At 65.2% G+C, this 18,923-nt stretch overlaps 1 protein-coding gene across 3 annotated transcripts in view; it reads right to left on the reverse strand.

Annotated features, from left to right (window-relative positions):
* Positions 1-334: 334 nt before the first annotated feature.
* Positions 335-18,923, reverse strand: part of PBX1 (PBX homeobox 1) — a 153,983-nt gene continuing 135,394 nt past the window's right edge. For 2 of the 3 annotated variants that reach the window (XM_016148543.2, XM_036234712.1), the window contains 3 exons: positions 14,045-14,157; positions 12,757-12,846; positions 335-3,522 (listed from right to left, as the gene is read on the reverse strand). In XM_016148543.2, the coding sequence (XP_016004029.2) occupies positions 3,430-3,522; positions 12,757-12,846; positions 14,045-14,157 (296 nt within the window). In that variant the 3' untranslated portion in view covers positions 335-3,429. The remainder of the gene's footprint in view (positions 3,523-12,756; positions 12,847-14,044; positions 14,158-18,923) is intronic. The other variant, XM_036234713.1, reaches the window with a different exon arrangement.

Below are 18,923 nucleotides of genomic sequence, written 5' to 3' on the forward strand. Positions count from 1 at the left end.
GGGGCCGCGGCTGGCTTGACCGCCGGGCCCGCGGCCGGGGCTTCTGAGCGAGCGGGGCACGAGGACACAGGCCCTCAGGTAATGTCGCCTTTTCACACCACCTTGTCACACAGTCAAGGGACAAACAGCAAGATTATAATCCTGACAGTTCGAAAAAGCACCGCCCCATAAACAAACCAAAAATAACATAAAACAAAACATCTTTTTTTTTTTTTTTTGTTATGTTTTAAAAAGCAGGAATAAAGAAAAGAGCTCACTTCTGGGTCTCAAAGTTAATAAACATCACAGCGAGTTAGGTTGTACCTATGATGCTCACTATTCCAACCTTTTTTTGTTTTTTTTTTTTAGTTTACAAAATGAATTACTGTCACTTTTAAACATTATGAAACAGGAAATGGATGCGCACAACTCGACACTTTTCTAGCATTCTTGAACTAATTCACAAATGCAAGAAAATAAAAGCAAAACAGGGGAATGACGAATGCAGGTAGCTCGGTGTCGAAAACGACGCGGGAACTGGGCGCATCGTCACAGAAGGAGAAGGGGCCACCCCCGTCCTGCGTCGCGTGCGGGCGGGGTCGTCTTTAAAATTTGTATTATAAACACTATTAAATCCAGACCGATTTTTTGGTATTTTTTTTTATCTGAATATACAAGAACGTTCATGACCAAATGTTCAGCATTAGTACTACAAAGAACGAGACACAGTCGCAAGAAACGATGGAAAATGTTAATAAAGCTGAAAGAATCGTTGCGTATTTTTTTTTGTTTTTTTTCTAAGTTTTTTTTTAAATTTGAGTTTCTGTAGTTTTATCTTTTTTTGGTATCGAAGTCAGGTTTTTCTGGGCAGAAAAATAAAACTCGGAAGGAAGAGCGGGGCGGGGGACGGCATGTGAGAGAGAAGGCCACTGGCAGAGGACGAGCCAGCACCGCGGCGAGGGACGGCGGGTCGGGGGGGCGTCCCCCGCGGGAGCTAGAGCGGGCGTCCGGTCCAGGCGGGGAGGAGTCGGGGGAGGGCGGGCGCGGCGAAGCACGACGGGGTGGGCGAACCCCGGGGCTCTGCCCGGGGACGAGGGGGTGCTGCCGCCCCGTCGGGAGGCGGAGTCGGGGCGCACCTGGCATCTATGGGGGCGACTGGCAGGAAATGCCAGGCGCTGCACCCCCACCTCCAGCCTCCCGCGGCCAGCACCCCGGGACGGTGCGGGGGGCTGCGTGACGTGCGCCGGGGCCGGTGCCCTGAGGGTGACGGTCAGTGCGAGCGGCCGCGGAGGGGGAGGCCGCCGGCGCCGACCTCTGCACGCCCCGGAGCCGACCTCTGCACGCCCCGGCGCCGCGGTCCGCGCCCCGACCCTGCCCGGGGGGGGGGCCCTCCGCGTGGCCTCCCCGGCCCTGTCTGCTGCTCCCGCCTGACCCGCCCCCGACGCGAGCTCTCCGCGGTCCTGATCGCTGCCCAGCGGGCACACGCTGGCGCCTGCTCTGACGGTGGCGCCGGCGGCCTCGCGAGGGCCTCGCCGCCCACGCGCGCTCCCGCCGTGCCCGGTGGTCACCGTCTGCGTTTCCTTCACCACACGCGCCTCCAGCTTCCCGGGGGACCGGCCCCAACGCCCGCCTGTGCGGGCGTCGTCCGCCGATCCTGCGGGCCACGCAGAAGCCCCACGACCTCGGGGCCTTACGCCCCCTCCAAGCCCCCGGGGCAGACTCTCCGTGCCGGGGACTAAGCACTTACACGCCACGTACCGGATCCGGACACACACCGAGAGCCAGGCCCGGGCGCCTGCTCCGGGAGCTTCTCTCTGTCCTAGGGAACCGAACGGACCAAAACAGACCAAGGAAACAAGGCGGCGACACGAACCCCTGCGTCACCGTGGCGATGACGTCAGGGCAGCGAGGTTGAGCGGACGGTGGAACAGGAACCCGTCTCCTGCCCCACGCGGCAGGAACCAGCTCGTCTCCCACGCGACTGCCTGACCCGCCTTCGCGGAGGGACGCGGCGCGGTCAGCGGTCAGCGGTCAGCTGCCGTCTCTGCGGCCGGCCCGGCGGCCCCCGAAGCGCAGGCGGCGGCGGAGACCAGCCTCCGGCCCCCGCGCGTGCCCCTGGGTGCTCCGGGCATTGACCTCACCGCGATGCTTTCGCTGACCTCCCTTCCCTGCCACTGTCTGGCCCTCACGCCACGCCGGGGCCCGAGCCGCGTCCTCACACGCCTTCCTCCTCCAGAACCGCGTGGTCCACGCAGAAAGCCGCCGCCGCGTCCCTCACGCAAAACCAGCGCGAACGAGCCTGTCGGGCGCCGTAGGCACCGGGCGGCCCCCACCCCGAGGGCCCCGAGGTGCCGGGCGCGGGGCTCGTGGGCACCGGGGCCCGGCCCAGCCCACGGGGGTGGCGCTGTGTGCACGCCGGGCCCGCCGGGCACGGGCTGCTCCGGGGTCGGCGCCCTTCACACGGAGCTGCCGATCCCCCCGGGGCTCACGCAGCGACTGCTGTGGGTGTCTGGACGCGGCACGCGGCTGGCGCTGGGAGAGATGCGTGAGGCAGCGCGTGGCCCACGGCGCGTGTGTGCGTGTGCATGCGTGTGCATGGGTGTGCATGCGTGCGCATGCGTGTGCGGGGCGGGTGGAGGGTTTCGGGGTGAAAGCTGCCGGCCCTCCCCGCCTCACACGCCTCGCCGTGCTTCGCTCACACCTGGCTCTGCAGGACGTCGCCCCCCGCGTGGCCCCCGGGGACTGTGCCCGTGGACGCCGGGGCTGGCGTCGGGGGAGGCAGGGCCCTGGCGGCCGCCCTCCTGCCCGGCCCTGTCCTGCGGTGACCTCCTGTGGGACGGAGCCCCGGGCAGCGAAGCCAGGCGCGGGCGCCTGCAGCCCGGCTCGGCCCAGCGACCGCGGGGGCGGGGGGCCGCGTTCTGGGGGGGCCGTCCAGGGAGGGAGCAGCAGGGGGCGGCGGGAGGCCTGGGAGGAGCAGGGCGTGTGGCGAAGTCCAGCGACAGGGACGGGGACAGGGACGGCAGAGCAGAGGGGGGCTGCCCGCTGACCACGGGGTCAGAGTGAGGTAAACGTGGCTCCCAAACCACCACATGAAAACATACAAACGCTTTTATTATTTTCTTTGTTTTTGATTCCTCTTTAAATCTCTAATTGCTGCAGACATCCTTCGGTGACGTGCGGAGGGCGGGGACCAGGGCGTGAAGGGCGGGCAGCGGCGGGCAGGGCGACGGACCGGGCTGACGGCCGGAGGCGGGGGGGTGGCTTCTACCCAGAAAACGAGGGAGGCAGTATAAAGAAGAGTCCGGATCGGCTGGAGCGCGTCCCGAGGAGGCGGCGGCGGCTCGTCGCGTGCACGGCGCGGCGCCCTCCGGTCTGACCGCTTGGGGGGGGCTCGCCCTCCCTCCCGGCCCCCGGCGGGGCGCGGGGCGGCGGGAGGCGGCGGCGGGGAGGTCAGTTGGAGGTGTCGGAGTGGACGCTGCCAGGGCCTTCTGTGGGGGAGGTCACCGATGAGGGGGTAGTCGCATCCTGCCAACCGCCGTTAGCCTGGGAGGGAGAGAGGAGGGGCGGTCAGTCCGAGGCCGGGCGCCGAGCCGGGGACGGCGCCCGGGGACCCGCGGCGGCAGCCAGGCCCGGCCGCTGGCACGGGGGGGCGGTGCGCCCGCGGGGGAGGCGCCCGCGCTCCTGCGCTTCCAACCCTCTGACCTCGGCTCCTCCCTGAGACAGAGACAAAACGCAGCCCGAGCGCGTCCTGCGGCCCTTTCCAGCTCGGCCCGTCCCCGTGGGGGACGCTGCCCCGCGGCGGGCCCCACACCAGACGCCCAGGGGCGTGAGACGCCGCGCCCTGCACTCGGCCCAGGCTGAGCCGCGGACGCTGAGGACCTGTTAGACCGGCGCCTCCCGCACAGAAACCCCCGCCCTCCAGCTGGGGGCCGCCTGGCGCCCTACGCGCCTCTCCCCAGACGGCCGGGACGCGGGCAGGGCGGGAAGATGAAGGCCTTCGGGCAGGGCCGCGGCCCGCACCCGGCGCCTCCGCGGCCCGCACCCGGCGCCTCCGCGGCCCCTAGGGGTCCTCTGCGGGGGAGCCGCGGAGAGCGGCCGGGGCAGGACGCGGCTCCCGGCCGGTGCCCGGCGGCTCGTCCCCCACCCTCGCCGCCCGCCAGCCTCCCTCTGCCCGGCTCGCCCAGGCGATGCCCCAGCTGCCCCGGGGCCCGGCTCTCTCTCCAGAGCAGCTGCCACCCGTCCCTCCAGCATGAACGGGGAGCAGACGGACCCCGCACGGACCGGACCCCGCGCGCGCGGAGGCCACCCTGAGGCCCAGCACCTGGCTCCCCTGGCTGGGGCAGCGGCCACTCCGGGTGCCGGTGGCGGGCAGGTCACCAGAGCCCGGGGGCCGCCGGCTCCTGTGTCTCGGCTGAGGAAACGGGGCCTTGGGAGCGAGGCTGTTCCACACGCCCCGCTATGCGCCGCCGCTTTGGGACCTGGCGATGGTCCAAAGCCAGGCTGGGGGGCAGCGTGTGGGCACGGCGGCCTCGACACCCCGGGGCGGGGGCCGAGGGCGGGGCGTGGGGGCCGAGGGCAGAGGGGAGGGGGGCCGAGGGCAGAGGGCGGAGGGCAGAGGGCGGAGGGCGGAGGGTGGAGGCTCCCGCTCGGGCCTCGGAAAGGCCTCTCGGGAACGCTGGCGCCTTCCGCCCGAGCCGCCATGCACCCCGCCAGTGTGGGTCGGGACAGGACCGTCCCACTCCATGGCCACCTCGTACACGCGGGGCAGAGTCTGGGCCCGAGGGCCGCGGGCCACCACGGCACCTGCCCTGCTGAGGGCACGGACGCCCTGTCGCGAGCCGATCCCGCGGCCTTCTCTGCCATGCAGGCTGCCTGCCTCCCAAGGGGCGTCCGGCCATGCCCCTCCGCGTGACTGCCGTGGCTGGGCCGAGCGCTCACCCCGCCATGGGGGGCACCGGGGACCCAGGACGGCCGGGCCGAGCCCAGTTCCCACGGGACACACGGGCCTGCATGCATCCACGTTAGGGCGGGCTTTCTGATTTCTGTTAAAAGTGGAAGTAAGGCCGTTACACGTGCGTGCCCACGTCCCGCAGCCACGGGCTCCGTGCGTCCAGCGTCCGCGCGGGAAGTTAAGACCAAGGATCTGTTCCATGTCCCTTCTCAGAGACGAAGAACAGCAAGCCTGGCTTGCTTAGTGCAGGGAACTCTTTATATCTGAATAAACGTCCTCTATACTCAGACCTGCAAAACCCCAGAGGCATCCACACTCACACACACCCACACGCAGCGCGCAAACACACACACAATTCCCACTCACTCGATCGCATTTTCGTAGAGCCAACGCACAGTCGGAAAATACGGCAGCCAAAAATGAGTGTGCGTGTGCGCGCACCACGCTCTGCGGGAGTCGCCGCGCGGGTCGGCGACCGCGAGGCTGGACCGTGCGAGTGGAGGACGTGGTTTCTCACTCTCAGCAGAGCTGACCCGACCGGCCGGTTCCAGCCCCGAGTCCCCCGTGTTTGTAGAGCGGTAGACGCTGCGTTGTTTGGCGGCACGTCGGCCGTCGAGGTCGCAGATGCACCCCGCGGGGCCGGTGCCCACGGGAGCACACGCGGGACCCCCGGGGGACATGGCGGGCCGGCCGCCGTCACGCGCGAGGCTGCAGGCCCCGCGCTCGTCCGAGCGGCCGAGATCATCACCCCCACAGGGACGCAGGCCACAGGGCGCGGCGCCAGCTCCACATCCCGGAGCCTGGCACGTTCCAGCGCGGAGGACACTAATAGCTGTTTCTGCGCCGTCACGGAGACGCGGCCACAAAGGCCCTGCTGGCAGCCTCTCATTTGGAAGCCTGTTATTTGTGGGAGGTGCAGGCTGTAATCACAACAGAAACTTTCCGAACCCTCATCTTCCGTGACGCACCGAATCTATTTCGGAGCCGTAATTGCCATGTCGCCAGAGAGTCTGCTGCTTGATGCACTCGGATGCCACTGAGTGTTTGTGGGGTCGCTGCCGCTCACGGCGCGCGTGGGGGGCCCGGGGGGGCCGTGCGGACAGGGCGTGTGGGCGGCCACGCGGGCTGGGGCTCGGCCTCCGCTGCACCTGACTTGGTTGGGGGGGGAGATTTCTGTTTTGAGAATTCCGTTTACCGATTTTACGATTCTCTTGCCATTTCTATCCTTCCATTGGCTTGCATTTCGGCAGTAAGTAGTCTTCCTTCTCTTTCCTTTGTCTTATTTCCTAGCTCTTTTTAATTTAAATGTTGGCGCTATTTTTTCAGTTAATTTTCCTAGTTTTATTCGTATTGTACTATCCTTGTATTTTGTTGCATTTACTCTTCAAACTTACTAAAAACGCCATGTTAACTGTTGGCAGAGAGGAGGGACCGTCTTGAAAGAGCCCCGGCCCCAGGGAAGCCGGGGTGACCCCTTCTCGCCCTTCGTGCCGGCCCGGGGCCGACCGCTAATTCCACAGCTGACACCCCAAGCTCCTCCAGGATGACCTTCCACCCCCTGAAACCATTATTCGGCACATGTAATCCATTACAGTCCCGGGCAAAATTTTCTTCCTCTATTTTACTGTTCCCAGATTTCAAAAAAAAGTTAATCTCTGTCGATATTCCGCACGGGACTCCTGGGGCGGTCTCGTCGGCTTCTTCACTGCACAGCCAAGTAAAACGGCCCTTTCAGCACAGTTTGGCGTAAGTCGGACTGAGGGGCGCGAGGTGCGGGCGGGGGCGGTGGCGCGTGACCGGCGGGGACAGCGCAGCCGCGTCCCTGGCAGCTCTGCGTGCGCCCCCTTCCTCCCCCTTCCGTTTCGTTTCCGGAAACGATGAGAAGGGGGAGGTCAAGCAGCGGGCGGCTCGTCCACGCGCGAGTGTGTGCCGCTTGCCGGAACGCTTGGTCTGTACACTTAGTGCTGCAGAACTTTACCCCGGAAGAGAGAAAAGGCGGTCGTAGGCGGCGCGTGTACCGGTAGCGTTTGGTCAGGGGCAAGTCGTCTGCGGTGAACTTCGAAGACGGGCGGATGGGCGGGCAGGAGGACGCAGACACGAGCGGACAGACGGCGAGGCCGGCGGACTAAAATACTACCGACGGAGTCCAGGTGCGGGCGTTCCGGCTCCACTGCAAAATTCTTCCCACTTTTTTCTACGTTTGGAGACTCCGACGTAAAATGCTGGGAACACGTAACGCGAGGAGGGCTCTGTAACCCCTTCCCGCACGTGAGTCCCGGGGGCGGCGACGGGCCGTCCCCGCTGGCCAGCCTCCCCAGCCCGGCGTGCCCGGGCTCGCCGGGCGATGCCCTCTGGCTTCCTGCGACTTCGCCGGGTACAAGAACCATGACGTGTGGACGTCTGTGTTCCCGGTGCTGGATGTTAGAAGGTTCTCAGTAAACATTCGGTTGAATGAGGCATTTATTCATTTATTTATTGCTCCTGTTAGCCGTTCTAGATTTGAGATGGTCCTGCCTTCTGCCTTCTATCTCCGATTGGGGAGTATTTAGAGATCTAAATGTTAATATTTAGAGATGTGGGAAAGAATTTCCCTAAACTCAAAGCCAGAGATAAGTAGAGGTTTTAAAAATATACCAAATTTTAAAATAGCAACTGGATTTTTCTAAGAAAGAGGTCGATGATTTTACCTGAAAACAGTCAAAGAACACGGAATTCCTCCTGAGAGGCCCGCAGAGGGCCAACCCCGGAACCGACGCGAACGCCTCCCACATCGAATCCGGCCGCTTAATCCTCACTGTTTACTATTCGCTTACTGTTTACTGCCGGCCGAGGGCCGTGGGCCTATTGGGGCACCCACAAACACGAGCTGCCCCTCGGAGGCTGCGGTGGTTTCTTTCTGGGGGGAGGGCAGGACCGACCTGAGCCTGGGATTAACCTGACCCCGCCCAAAGAGCCTGGCCACAGGGGCAGCGGTGGCCCGGCCAGGTGGACGCTACGAGCCAGATTCCAACGGAAGCAGCATGGCGGACATCGCCGCCTCACAGACGGGCTCTTTCCAAAGCCACCGATTTCCTTCTTATCTATAGCCTGGAAGTATTTTCCCTCCTCTCGGGTTTTCTTGGGAGTGGACCACGTGGACAGGACGCGGGAAGAAGCCTCGGGCGCCCTCCTGCTCGCCGTCCTTCCCAGGGCGCTCCGGGGCAGCGGCCGGTCCGCGGGCAGGAGGTGGCCGCAGCGGAAAACACACTGGCAGCCCCGCGGAGGTGACGGTGCTGGGGCCGACGGCGTCACGGGGTTGCACCTAATGACACTATGTGACTTTCCTCTGAAGGGTCTCCGCCGGAGGATGCCCGCTGTTACCCTCAGACCCCCAGTGTGGCTGCTCGGCGGGGGAGGGCAGGGGACGAGGGAGAGCTCTCGGGCGAGTGCTGGCCGGGCCCGACTCCCTCTCCTCTGTGACATAACTTGATTTCGAACGTCCTCCTGCTCTACAGAGTCGGCTGGCTCCCCTGTGCTGGCATTCCAAGGACAAAGTACCGAAGGAAAGTTAAGCTACATTCCTCGGGCACTACTCCACCTCAGGGGCACGGCGTCTCCGCGGTGGCCGGACATGATATGACGGAGCCTCACTCCTCACCGTCGGGAAAGCTGCTGCCGACGTCGCTGCTGAGTGCGCGAACGAAGGCCGCGGGGCAGTGAGCGAACAAAGGCGTGGCCGCGGGGCCGTGCTCTTGCTGGTTCATCCTTGTTCGTTTTCTGCACTGTTATGGCCTATCGCCTGGGAAAAACAGTGGCCTGCATGTGAAAATGCACCACGGGGAGGTCATTGCTTCTCTGATGGCTGTGGGCTCATGTCCAACGATTTTCCAGTCTCCAGCGCTCAGATGCCGCGGGGTGAAGGTTTAAGGTCCTGCTCAGGTGCAGCCCTAACGGGCCGGCTCTGTCCCTGCTGGCTCCGCCTCCTCATTGGTTCCGCCTCCTGTTGGCTCCACCCCTGTTGGCCCCGCCCCTCTTGGCCCCGCCACACTGGCTCTGCCTCCCTGTTGGCTCCGCCCTACTGGCTCCACCTCCCTGTTGGCTCCACCCTACTGGCTCCGCCTCCCTGTTGGCCCCGCCCCTCTTGGCCCAACCCCACTGGCCCCGCCTCCCTGTTGGCTCCGCCCCCATTGGCTCTGCCTTAAAGGAAAGTCCGAAGGTAGGCTTCCCCGAGGCAGGGGTTCATCCCCTCTCTCCTGCCCTCATCCCTTCTGAGATTGGCTCGCCCCGTCCAGGCCTGCAGCTCCCCTCACCCCCTTCACCCCGCCAGCCTGGCCGTCCCGTGGCCCCTGACTGCAGCACCCAGAGGCTCTGTTTTAGCACCGTCAAAGTTTGGTAAAAGAGAAGAATTAAAACCGTATAATTAGAGTGAGTTTTTAAAGATTTGCACGTGAATTTTAATTATCATCCTCACTTCCTAGTCCTATAATTCCCCGCAGCAGCATCTTATTAAAATACGCGGCGAGTGTTAGGAGGAGGTCCTTCGCAGCGGTTGTGACAATTAAAGCGATGGCATGTGCCTGCGCGTCACCGAGTGACCCCGCGATGTCCCGATGCCGGAAACGTGTCCACGAAAACAGCGCGCCGTATCCGTCCTAACGGTTCCTGTTTTATCCGTTTTCTTAGTAAATGTCCTTCTCTTCCTTTGCCTAACGTGGGAGAAGACAGAAACACCCATTTCTGCGTTTACGAGGATGGAGCTTCGTCCGTCTCCCCACTGCCGCGATTACCTCCGAGCCAGACCAACGAGGTCTTTCGGTCACAAACCAACATCGATGACACTCCGCTGTCACAGAGAGAACGCCGACCCTTAGTTTCCATTTCCACTCAAACGCCTGGATGAGAAAACTCTTCCACGGCATCTACGGACACCTAAGGTGGGCTGTAGCGAACTCGCTCTCTTAACGCACACTGTAAACAAAGGACAAGCTGTTTTGTCACCGGAGCCTGGTGGCCTTGAGCTCAGGGTGAGTGAGCATCAGGGGCCAGGCTTGGAGGGCCTCAGCTCTGCTGAGCCGAGAGGGCCCTCCCTGGCCAAAAAGTTTAGAAACTTTTCACAGAAAAGGACTTAAGAATGTTTTGAACTAAAAAAAAAAATAAGCGGTATATCTGTGGATTAGTAAACGTTTTAAAAAGACCGTCACTACACACTGCGGCTGACCGGAAGCGGCGGCCACTGGTCAGTAAGCGCATGTTCTAGGTCAGCGGCACTGTGTCTTCTCCGGCCTCATCCACCTGCTCGACAAACGTGTTCTGAGCAACTAACGGACCCTCCGCCACCAAACGGGCGTCCGGGTGAAGGCTCGGGGACCGGCGAAGCACGCCCGAGCACATCTCCGCAGCAGCGCCGAGGACGGCGGGGGGCGGGGGGCGGGGGGCAGGCAGGACGGGGGGACCAGAGCGGACGCACGCAGGGCCAGGGTCCCGGCCCCGTCGCGGGCTCCCCCACGGCCCCTGCTGCCCTGTTGCTGCATGGTCTTGGTTAAAGGCGAGGGGTCTGAGCTCCACAGGGTTTAAAACGGATCCTGGCTGGAAATCAGATGGGCGCGGCGGGAGCCCCGCCGGGGAGCAGACGGCGGCTGCCCAGAAAACGTCCTCCGCGGACGGACGCAGCCCAGAGCCCAGCCGCGTCTCCCGCTGCCGCCTCGGGCTGAGGAGCTGTTTATTTTCACTTCTTGGCTCGAAACTTCCATCCCTGTCCTAGTCTCTGCTGGTCCCTGTGCCGTCTCCTGGCAGCCACGGCCCCGCTCTGCACACACGCAGCCCGGCGCCCCCCACCGCCGTCTGAAGGCACCTCCCGCCCTGACAAGCTCCGTCACGGGCGGGCGGCAGAATCCCGAGCGGACGCCGAAGGGACCTGTCGCCTCGTGGTGAGCCTGAGTCATCGTCCCTGCACATCGGAGACCCAGAAAGGGAACACACGCCGTTCACGGGGAGAGACCAGGGCACGGCGCGCTCTGCCAAGCGGCGCCCGCGCATCAGACGCGACTGTCTGCACACGTTAGCCGCCTGTTTCAGAAAGGATTCCCCGCCCACAGGTGGCGTCAGGGGGCCCACGCCGCCCACTCCCACCTGGAGCCCGAGGTCCGCGCTAGCGACCAGCAAGGGAAGGCGCCGGGGGCAGACCGGCCGGCCTCGGTTCTCCGGGATTGGGCCCGTGTGCCCATCCCCACTCACGCCTGGATTAAAAAGCTCTTTCTGGGAAAAAATCTACCCGATGTCTCAAAAGGCTCAGGAAATGCGCGAATGCAGATGTGCACGAACTCCCCCCGCACACGCGGGGCCTCGTCGTCCATCTGGAACCCGCCTCCGAGCACGGGCTTGTCCGCCACGGTGTGCCGTGAGGGCTCGTGGACGTGCAGAATGGCAGGGCTCCCTGCGCCCCGGGAACCCCGGGGTGCTTGGGCCACGCCGGCCTCTGCTGCCCTCGGAGAGGGACTTGTTAAATGCTGCGTAGACTCAGACGCAAGTCTGCAGGTCGCTGGGAGGTCAAGAATCCCCAGCTGGAAGGGGCCCTGACAGCCACCGAGGCACTCAGGGCCGGGTGCTGGCCGCCTGCCATGCCGCCCCCACCGAGCAGCCAGCCGGACGGCCCGTGTCTGAACGCTCCGGTGGCCGGGAGGGCTTGGCTCCCAGTGGCCGCCCCTTCCACGGACAGGGGTGACTGCGAGCAGGGCCTGTCAGGCACGGGGTGAAGTGTGGCCCCTGGACCCTCACCCGCCGGCCCCTCGTCCTCCCTCGTGATGGCTCCGCCTCTGCCACGGCAACGCGCCTCAGAACCAGGCCGCGCCGCCCGCCTGGCCTCTGCGCCAGGCTGAGGATTCGGAGCCTCTCCACCATGCCCCGCCCGTGAGGCCGCGGTGCCCCCTGGTCCCTTCCCGGCCGGCCGTGGCCTCGTGTGCTGCGCCCGGCGCAGACCTGAGGGACGCGTCGCGCCCTTCGGTGCCGAGCCCGGCCTCACTTGGCTCGGGCTGCGATGACGCCGCCTCCCGCTCCCCCCCTCCCCCCATCCACCGACGAGCGTTTTCTTCAACGGTCTTGAGCCGAGAGCTCCACCAGAGCCTCCTGCGGCCGCTGCAGCGCAGGACGCCACCCGACCCACAGAACAGCCTCCTCTCCAGGCCACCCCCTCGTCCCCACGGCTGTCACCACCGCTGAGGCAGCGGACGACTGATCTGAGAAATCGGGTTGGATTGCTGTCCCAAATCCACGCGCGGTTCTCCTCATGTCTGTCTGATCGATTTCGCTCTGTGCGACACAGCTTGTCGCTATGGATTTTCATGCCGGCCAGGAGCTGCCAGCGCACCCGGGAACAGGGGACGGCCCGTAGCCCTGCCCGCCCCCCACAGCCCGGCCTCGGCCTGGATTTCCCTTAGTCGTCCTTCGACAGACTTGCGCGCGGTGTTTTGAGCCCGCCGGCCTGCACGCCGTGGGGCGCGGCCCTGGTCTTCCTCCCGGGGCCCCCGGGCCCGGCGCGTGGCCCCACTTCCCACCACTGCTGCACTCGGCGTCACCTGGGCAGCGGCCCCTCCCAGCTGCCGCCCGTGGCCGCAGGTGCCGTGCAGACACTGATCGCGTCCGACAGCCCTGGACGCCAGCCGCCCGCACGGAGCCGCCCAGCTGCCACTTTTTCTGAGGCCTGGGTCCTGCCGCTGGCATGACCGGCACGGACTCGAGAACCGGGGCGGCCGTCAAGCCCGGACGAGTCCTACTAAGCGGCACGCTGGGCCCAGCGGCTCTGGAATAATTGGCGGGGACAGAACACGGGGGGGTGGGGGGGTGCGGCTTACGCTGATGCCTTGCGGGCTGTACATCTGACTGGCTGCGAGTCCGTCACTGTATCCTCCTGTCTGGCTGATAACATGGCGAAGAGTATCCACCTAGACAGACGGACGACAACAAAGAGGAAGTTAGTCAGGGGGACGCGGGACGGCGGGGCCGCACCGAGGCCCCCGCTGCAGCCGCCCCCCCCCCCCCCCGCGGGGCCGCGGGCCGGAGGCGCCTTCCTGAGTTCCGGAGGGAGGACAGGAAGATGGGGGCAGAGCTGGGGCGCCCCCTGGGAACCGTCGCGGGCTTCGTGGGCTGGCGGGGCCTGGCGGGGCCGCGGGGGCCGGGGGGGCCGGGGGCACAGAGAGGGCGTCCCTTCCCCACAAATCAGCCCGGACCACTGCCCACTTGCTGGGCCTGCTGCGAAAGTCGCGGTTCTGAGTAGAGGGGACGCGCTTGGTCAGCCACCTCGCGGGGACAGCCATGCGTCTGAGGACCGAGCCGGCGGCAGCTGTCCGGTCACCTGACCAAAGTCTGGCCGCGCCTCCTCGCCCGTGCCCGGCTGTTTCCCGAGCGAGGGGCCGAGCCGTGGCCAGCTGGTCTCCTCCCGACACGTGATGCTTTGTGTCCCGTGCATGGTGGGACCCTGGGTCCTCACGGCCCGGCGTCCCTAGTGCTCCTGACCCACAGCCGCCGCCTCCCCCCGCGGCCGGGCCCGTGCCGGGGCCCGAGGGGTGGCGACGGTGAGCTGCTCACGAGGGGCCACCGCGGGTTCATGCCACACGACTGAGTCACGCCTCCCTCCGGGGTCAGAGACTCATCACCAGAACCCAGGTCCTCGGACCTTCGGGAAGACTGAGAAGAGGTGTCCGGTCGCACACCGGGTGGTTCTAAAGATGCACGTGGAGACGAGCTACCAGGGCACCTGCCCGCTCCCTCGGCCCCTCACACCAGGCAGACGGTGAGCGTGAAAACCCAGGACAGGAGGCAGCCGGGGCAGGGGGCAGGGCCGAGCGCCTCCTCCCTGCCCGTCCGTGAACAGAGGAGCCGCGTCCCGCCTGCCTGCCCGGCCCTGGGCTCCCTCTCTGGCCCCGCCTTCCTGCCCTGACGGACAAGCCAGAGCCAGATGCACTCACAGAGTGGGGACGCGGTTCCCACGACAACAGCTGTGTGTGTTTGGTTCGATTTGGTTGCGGGTCGGGTTCTGCCTCTGCGTTTGCCCCGCTCGCTCTCTCTGGACAAGGCGCGGAAGCGCCGAGGCGCCTGAGGGCCCTGGCCGCCGGCTCACGCGCCCGCCGGCTGGGTCCCTACCTGTGATTGCACGTTGGCTCCAACCTGGGCCCCTTGGTAAGAGTCCCCATTGAGTGACTGCACGCTCATGAACAGATCTCCAGAGTTTGACATGTTAAAAGAACTGGAAGAACCTGAAAGGAAAGAGCGAGGCACCGAGTCACAGAAAGGGAGAGGCGCGGCCCCGCAGCTGCCGGCCCGGAGGAGGCGCCATGCAGAGCGGCCGCGGCCAGCGGCGTCAGAGGTGGGCGTCGAGACGCCCCGCGGCCAGAAGCAGCGTGAGCAGCAGAGCGAGCGCGGGGGGGGGGGGCGGGGGGAGAGGAGCGTTCCCTCGTGGTGACTCCCGGGCGGAGACGCCTCGGGGCCCGGGGTCTCCCTCGCATGCCCCCGAAGTTCTGGGGCCGGCCGGGGGCCCGCGAGCGGGAGGCTGCGGGCTGGTCGGGGACACCTGTCACCACGTTGGTGCAGGGGACCCGTTCGGGGGGGGCTAAGTGTGCCGGTGCCAGACCCGCCTGCTGTGCCCCGGGGAGGGGTGTCAGGAAGGCAATGCAGCATGGGGCCGGCCCTGTGGTGGGGCCCGTTGCCACTCCCCACTTCTAGGAAAAAAGGGGCGTTCCCGGCTGGGTGGCGAACAGCCCCGGGAAGCCACCGGGAGGCCAAGGGCACGTGCACTGTGCCCTCCCCCGCCTCCCGCCGTCCCGGGGAAAGACGGAGCAGTGACGGGCCGGGGACCCTCGCGCATGCACGGGACGTGGCAGGCGGTGAGGACAGCGAGAGTTAATCAGTGACAGGGGGTGGCGCAGCGCGGGGCCCGTCCGCCCTGGCGATGGAACCCGCTCCCCGGCGCGAGGCTTCGGGTCCATGCCGGCGCCGCCCGGGCCCCACGGTGTCCGGGGGAGACCGCGCCCGCCCTGCGGCCCAGCGCGAGGGAGCGAGAAGCTTGTTGTTACCCCGAAGCCACGTGCAGCTGAGCGCGTTAGGAGAGAAAGCCGGACATGCCGAGGGTGTTAAGACGTGACGTTAGGCTGGAAAGGGGAGACCCGCGGGGCCCAGGTCGGTTCCTCTGCTGTCCTCGCCCTGACTGCGTTTCTGCCGCCGCGCCCTGAACTCTGCCTCGCCCGAGGACCGGTCACCTGGGGGCAGCCTGGGGCTCAGACACGGCCCCACGTCCGCGTGCTGTGGGACGTTTGCCCACAGGCGAGGAGCCAGCGAGCGACTCCGCGACACACGCTGGCCCTTCTCTCCTGCTCCCCTCGTGCGCGATAAGGGGGACGCGTTCTTTGGGGGTGCAGCTCAGCGACCCACCGCAGCTCTGCGAACACCCCCTCGTCCGCGGGGGCCGCCACACGCCCCCTGCAGAGGGCGCAGGGCTGCCGCACGGAGCGGCAGGAGGCCCAGGCCCCGGTGCCCGGAACCACCCGAAGGTCGGCAGCCGTCTGGCCGCGAGCTGCAGCTCACGCTCCCACTTCCACGGCCTCGGAGCCCGGACGCTCAGCTGCTCGACCCTGGACGGCGGCGGCGCAGGCCTGCTGCCCCCAGGGCGCCCCGCGGAAGCCGGGCTCCCTGCTTCCCTGCCATGTGCCTGACGCGCTGCTGGGAGCCGGCTCGCACCCGGGAAGCGAGGCGGCCCCGGGGCCCGCGGCCGCCCGCACCGCGGGGGCCCGAACGTGCCGCCTGCGAGGTGTGCGCGGCGCCCACGGCCGCCGCCCGCCTGACCCTCGACGCGCCCTGCACAGCGAGGGAGGCCCGGGTCGCGCCCGCCGCCTCAGCACCGCGGTGTCTCTGGCGCCTCGTGCCGCTCGACCGGGCTGCTCACGCCGCCCGCGTCCAGACCGGGGAGCGGGCCGGAGCCCTGACCCCACTGGCGGCGCACAGAAGCCCCCGCGACCCCTCGGTGACCGGGCGCGGGCTCCTCGCTGGAGGGACGCGCTCGCACGCAGACACCGTCACCGGGCTCCCGCGGGCGCTCAGGGCGCTCCGGCCGGCACCGCGCAGGCGGGAGGCCGTGGGCAGCCACGGCCGGAGGCCGCCTGGGGCGCTGCCGGCTACAGGCCCTGACTCTGGCTGGGAGCGGGGGTGAGGGCCCCGGTCGAGCTGCTGTCCAAGCGTCCAGGGCGTGACGGGCCAGCCGTGGACGCTGCCGCACTAGCTCAAACGCGGCGACAGGAAGATGCCGTAACATCCATTTCATACGACGATTTCCTGAAGACTGCGTTCTCACCTTAAGAGTCTTCAGGGGACGTATATTTGTGAGGGGGGCGGGGGGAGCGATTCCCTTCGTAACCCAAAATGCGAGGGACGAAATCGTAATGTAGAGCGGGGCTTCTGGACCCCGAGCCCCTGGGATTTGGGGTCAGATAATTCGATCATTCTTGCTGTGGGGCGATGTCTTGTATCTTATAGGAGGGTCAGCCACGTCCCTGGCCTCTGTCCACCCGATGCCAGTAGCACCCACCCCCAAACCGTGGCAACCCAGACGTCTGCCGACGTGACCGAGTGTCTCCTGGGGACGATTTCTCCAGCCGGGCGCCAGAGACCTAGGACGGGATGGACTTACTGTTTCTTCCCGAGAAGCTCACGAGCTTAAAAGCATCCGCTCGCCGTTTTTCACGGCGTTTCCATGGAGCAGAGGGGGAAGTCCTGCCCCAGTGCTGGCCGCTTAGAAGCAGAGCCTGGACCGACGCGGGCCGTGCGGGTCACGGTGGGCCCCGCGCCGTTTGCAGGGTCGAAGCCCGAGCCTCCCGGCTGGGCGGGGGCTGACCCCGGCTCACGCTCTCTCGGTTTTCCGCGGCTCTCCCCCTCCACACTCACAGGCGCTGCTACCTCGCATCCGGGGCAAAGTGACCGAGGGAAGGGCTGTCTGGCCGGGCGTGGGACCCTCCGGCAGGCAGGCGTGCGGGCGTGCGGCCCAAGGCTCTGGGGCCCTGTTCTGGGAGGCCACGCCTCATTTCCACTTAGACGCCAAGGGGAGAAACTCGGGAAGCGAGAACAGCTTCAGTGGGGTACGTCCTCCCACACGAGACTACAGGGGTCCCTGTGGCTCTGCCAGAGTGCCGGCCAGCTCCCCCGGATGTGTGGCCTCCTCGCGACAGCATGTCCTACCCACAGCCGTCTCTGAGGAAGCTGGCGCCAGGGTTTTATAGGGCGCGCTTCCACCAGCCTGGGAAGCACCCCACGACCCGTGAGGGCGTGATGAGGGTGTCCTGCTAGGGACCGGTGCTGCAGGGAGGCCGTCCTCGGCCGAGGCTGCTGCTGTCCTTGACACGCACCCGCAGCTAAGCAAGAGAGTTCAAGCCTGGGGCTGCTTGGCCGCACTGATCTTAATAAAACACTCGGGTGCCGTGGCAACCCTCTGTAACGCACAAGCCGGCTGCTTCCTGGGTGTTAAAGCGTTCTCCGACATTCCCGGAAGACAGTCCGGCCTTCCTCTAAGGGCCATGTTTTCCTGAGATGTAACTCTTGCCTCTGTGGCCTCGTCGCGGACAGGAAGTCGAGGGTGTGCCCCCCAAGGACATGGCAGAGGGAAGGCAGACCCAGGGCTGCACCTGCTGCCCTAACTGGCTCCCGGTTTTCCAAAACTTAAGTTTCCTTGTCTTCCTTCCATTCTTCCTCTTCGCTCCATCTACTTTGCTTAACTCTGTTGGTGTGAAATCTGATGTTTGCCAGGTGTTTCTAAATGCTTGCCAATCCCCCCCAGGTCCTAGTTGTAAGTGAATTTTATAAATCATGCTTCGGGACAGGAGACGACACAACTATCGTCAAACAGGGATGCTCAGAAGTGGCCTGGATCCGGGTGCTCTGCACATGAAGCCCCGGGAGAGAAGACTGTTTCCTCGCAGGGGAAAAGAGTATTTATATTTAGGGAAGCTTCTGGAAAAACTCCTGCACCGATACTGGGGATACAAAACATTCTCAGGTTCTAGACTGCGGACTTCGAACTCAGCCAGCACGTACCTTCACACGGTAGCCTTTTATTCAAAACCTGCTGCCCATTTTCATGGTCACTTATCCTTTAGAATTCCTTCAGGGCTAGTACACGACAATAGAAACACTCTGCGAAAAGTCTGGCTGTTTCAGAGTTCTCCCTTTATCTGCGCAGTGATGTGGGTTAAGAGCCACGTACATACACATATGTGTATGATATGTATCGTATGTAACATTGTGTTCCACGCACACTGCGGAAGAGCCCCTTTATAGCTTCCCCCACTCAGACGTTCATCGTCTGAAGTTCCGTGCTGCAGCACATACGATAGCAGTTTCTTTCGTCTCTAGCTTTTGAAAGGCCCCACAAAGGGCTCCTCTGCACGTTATTTCCGACGTCTCTGGCACGAGCGGACGGCTTAGCTCACATTTTCCATCATAATTTACTCTGTGCTCCGAATAGTCACGTGAAGCTTAAGCCGCCGGAAAAACTCCTTAGAAAACCTAGCTGTCGACTGCCTTGGAGGAGCCGGCACAGCTCTCAGGGGCGAGGGGGTTAAAACGCTCACCGTCCTCCTTTTAAGTGCGTAGGGAAGAAGGAAGAGTTACGACGCGGCAAGGAAGGCAGGCGGAACCAAGATCCAAGGGCCCGTCTGAGGACCGGCCATCAGTCACGCCGGGCCGGCTGCGGTGCAGATGCGGCGGGCTCGGGGGGGCGACGCCCCGCTGCCTGTTTCGCATTACGAAACCCCCGCGGGAGCGCGGGGCGGGTTTCCGCGAATGCAGACACGACCACGCGCCTTCCAGGGAGCCGGGGAGGCCGTCTGCCCGGCAGTGCGGCCCCAGCGCTGTGCCGGGCGGCCGTGCTCGGGAACGGACCGGACCGGGGAGAGCGGGCCGCCTGGTCCTGGCCGGCCGATCGTCTGTCAGTCAGACCGCGGCGGCAAAGGAGACACACGCGCGCACACACGTGCACATG

Source organism: Rousettus aegyptiacus, unplaced genomic scaffold (assembly GCF_014176215.1).
Source record: "Rousettus aegyptiacus isolate mRouAeg1 unplaced genomic scaffold, mRouAeg1.p scaffold_m13_p_17, whole genome shotgun sequence".
NCBI lineage: Eukaryota > Metazoa > Chordata > Mammalia > Chiroptera > Pteropodidae > Rousettus > Rousettus aegyptiacus.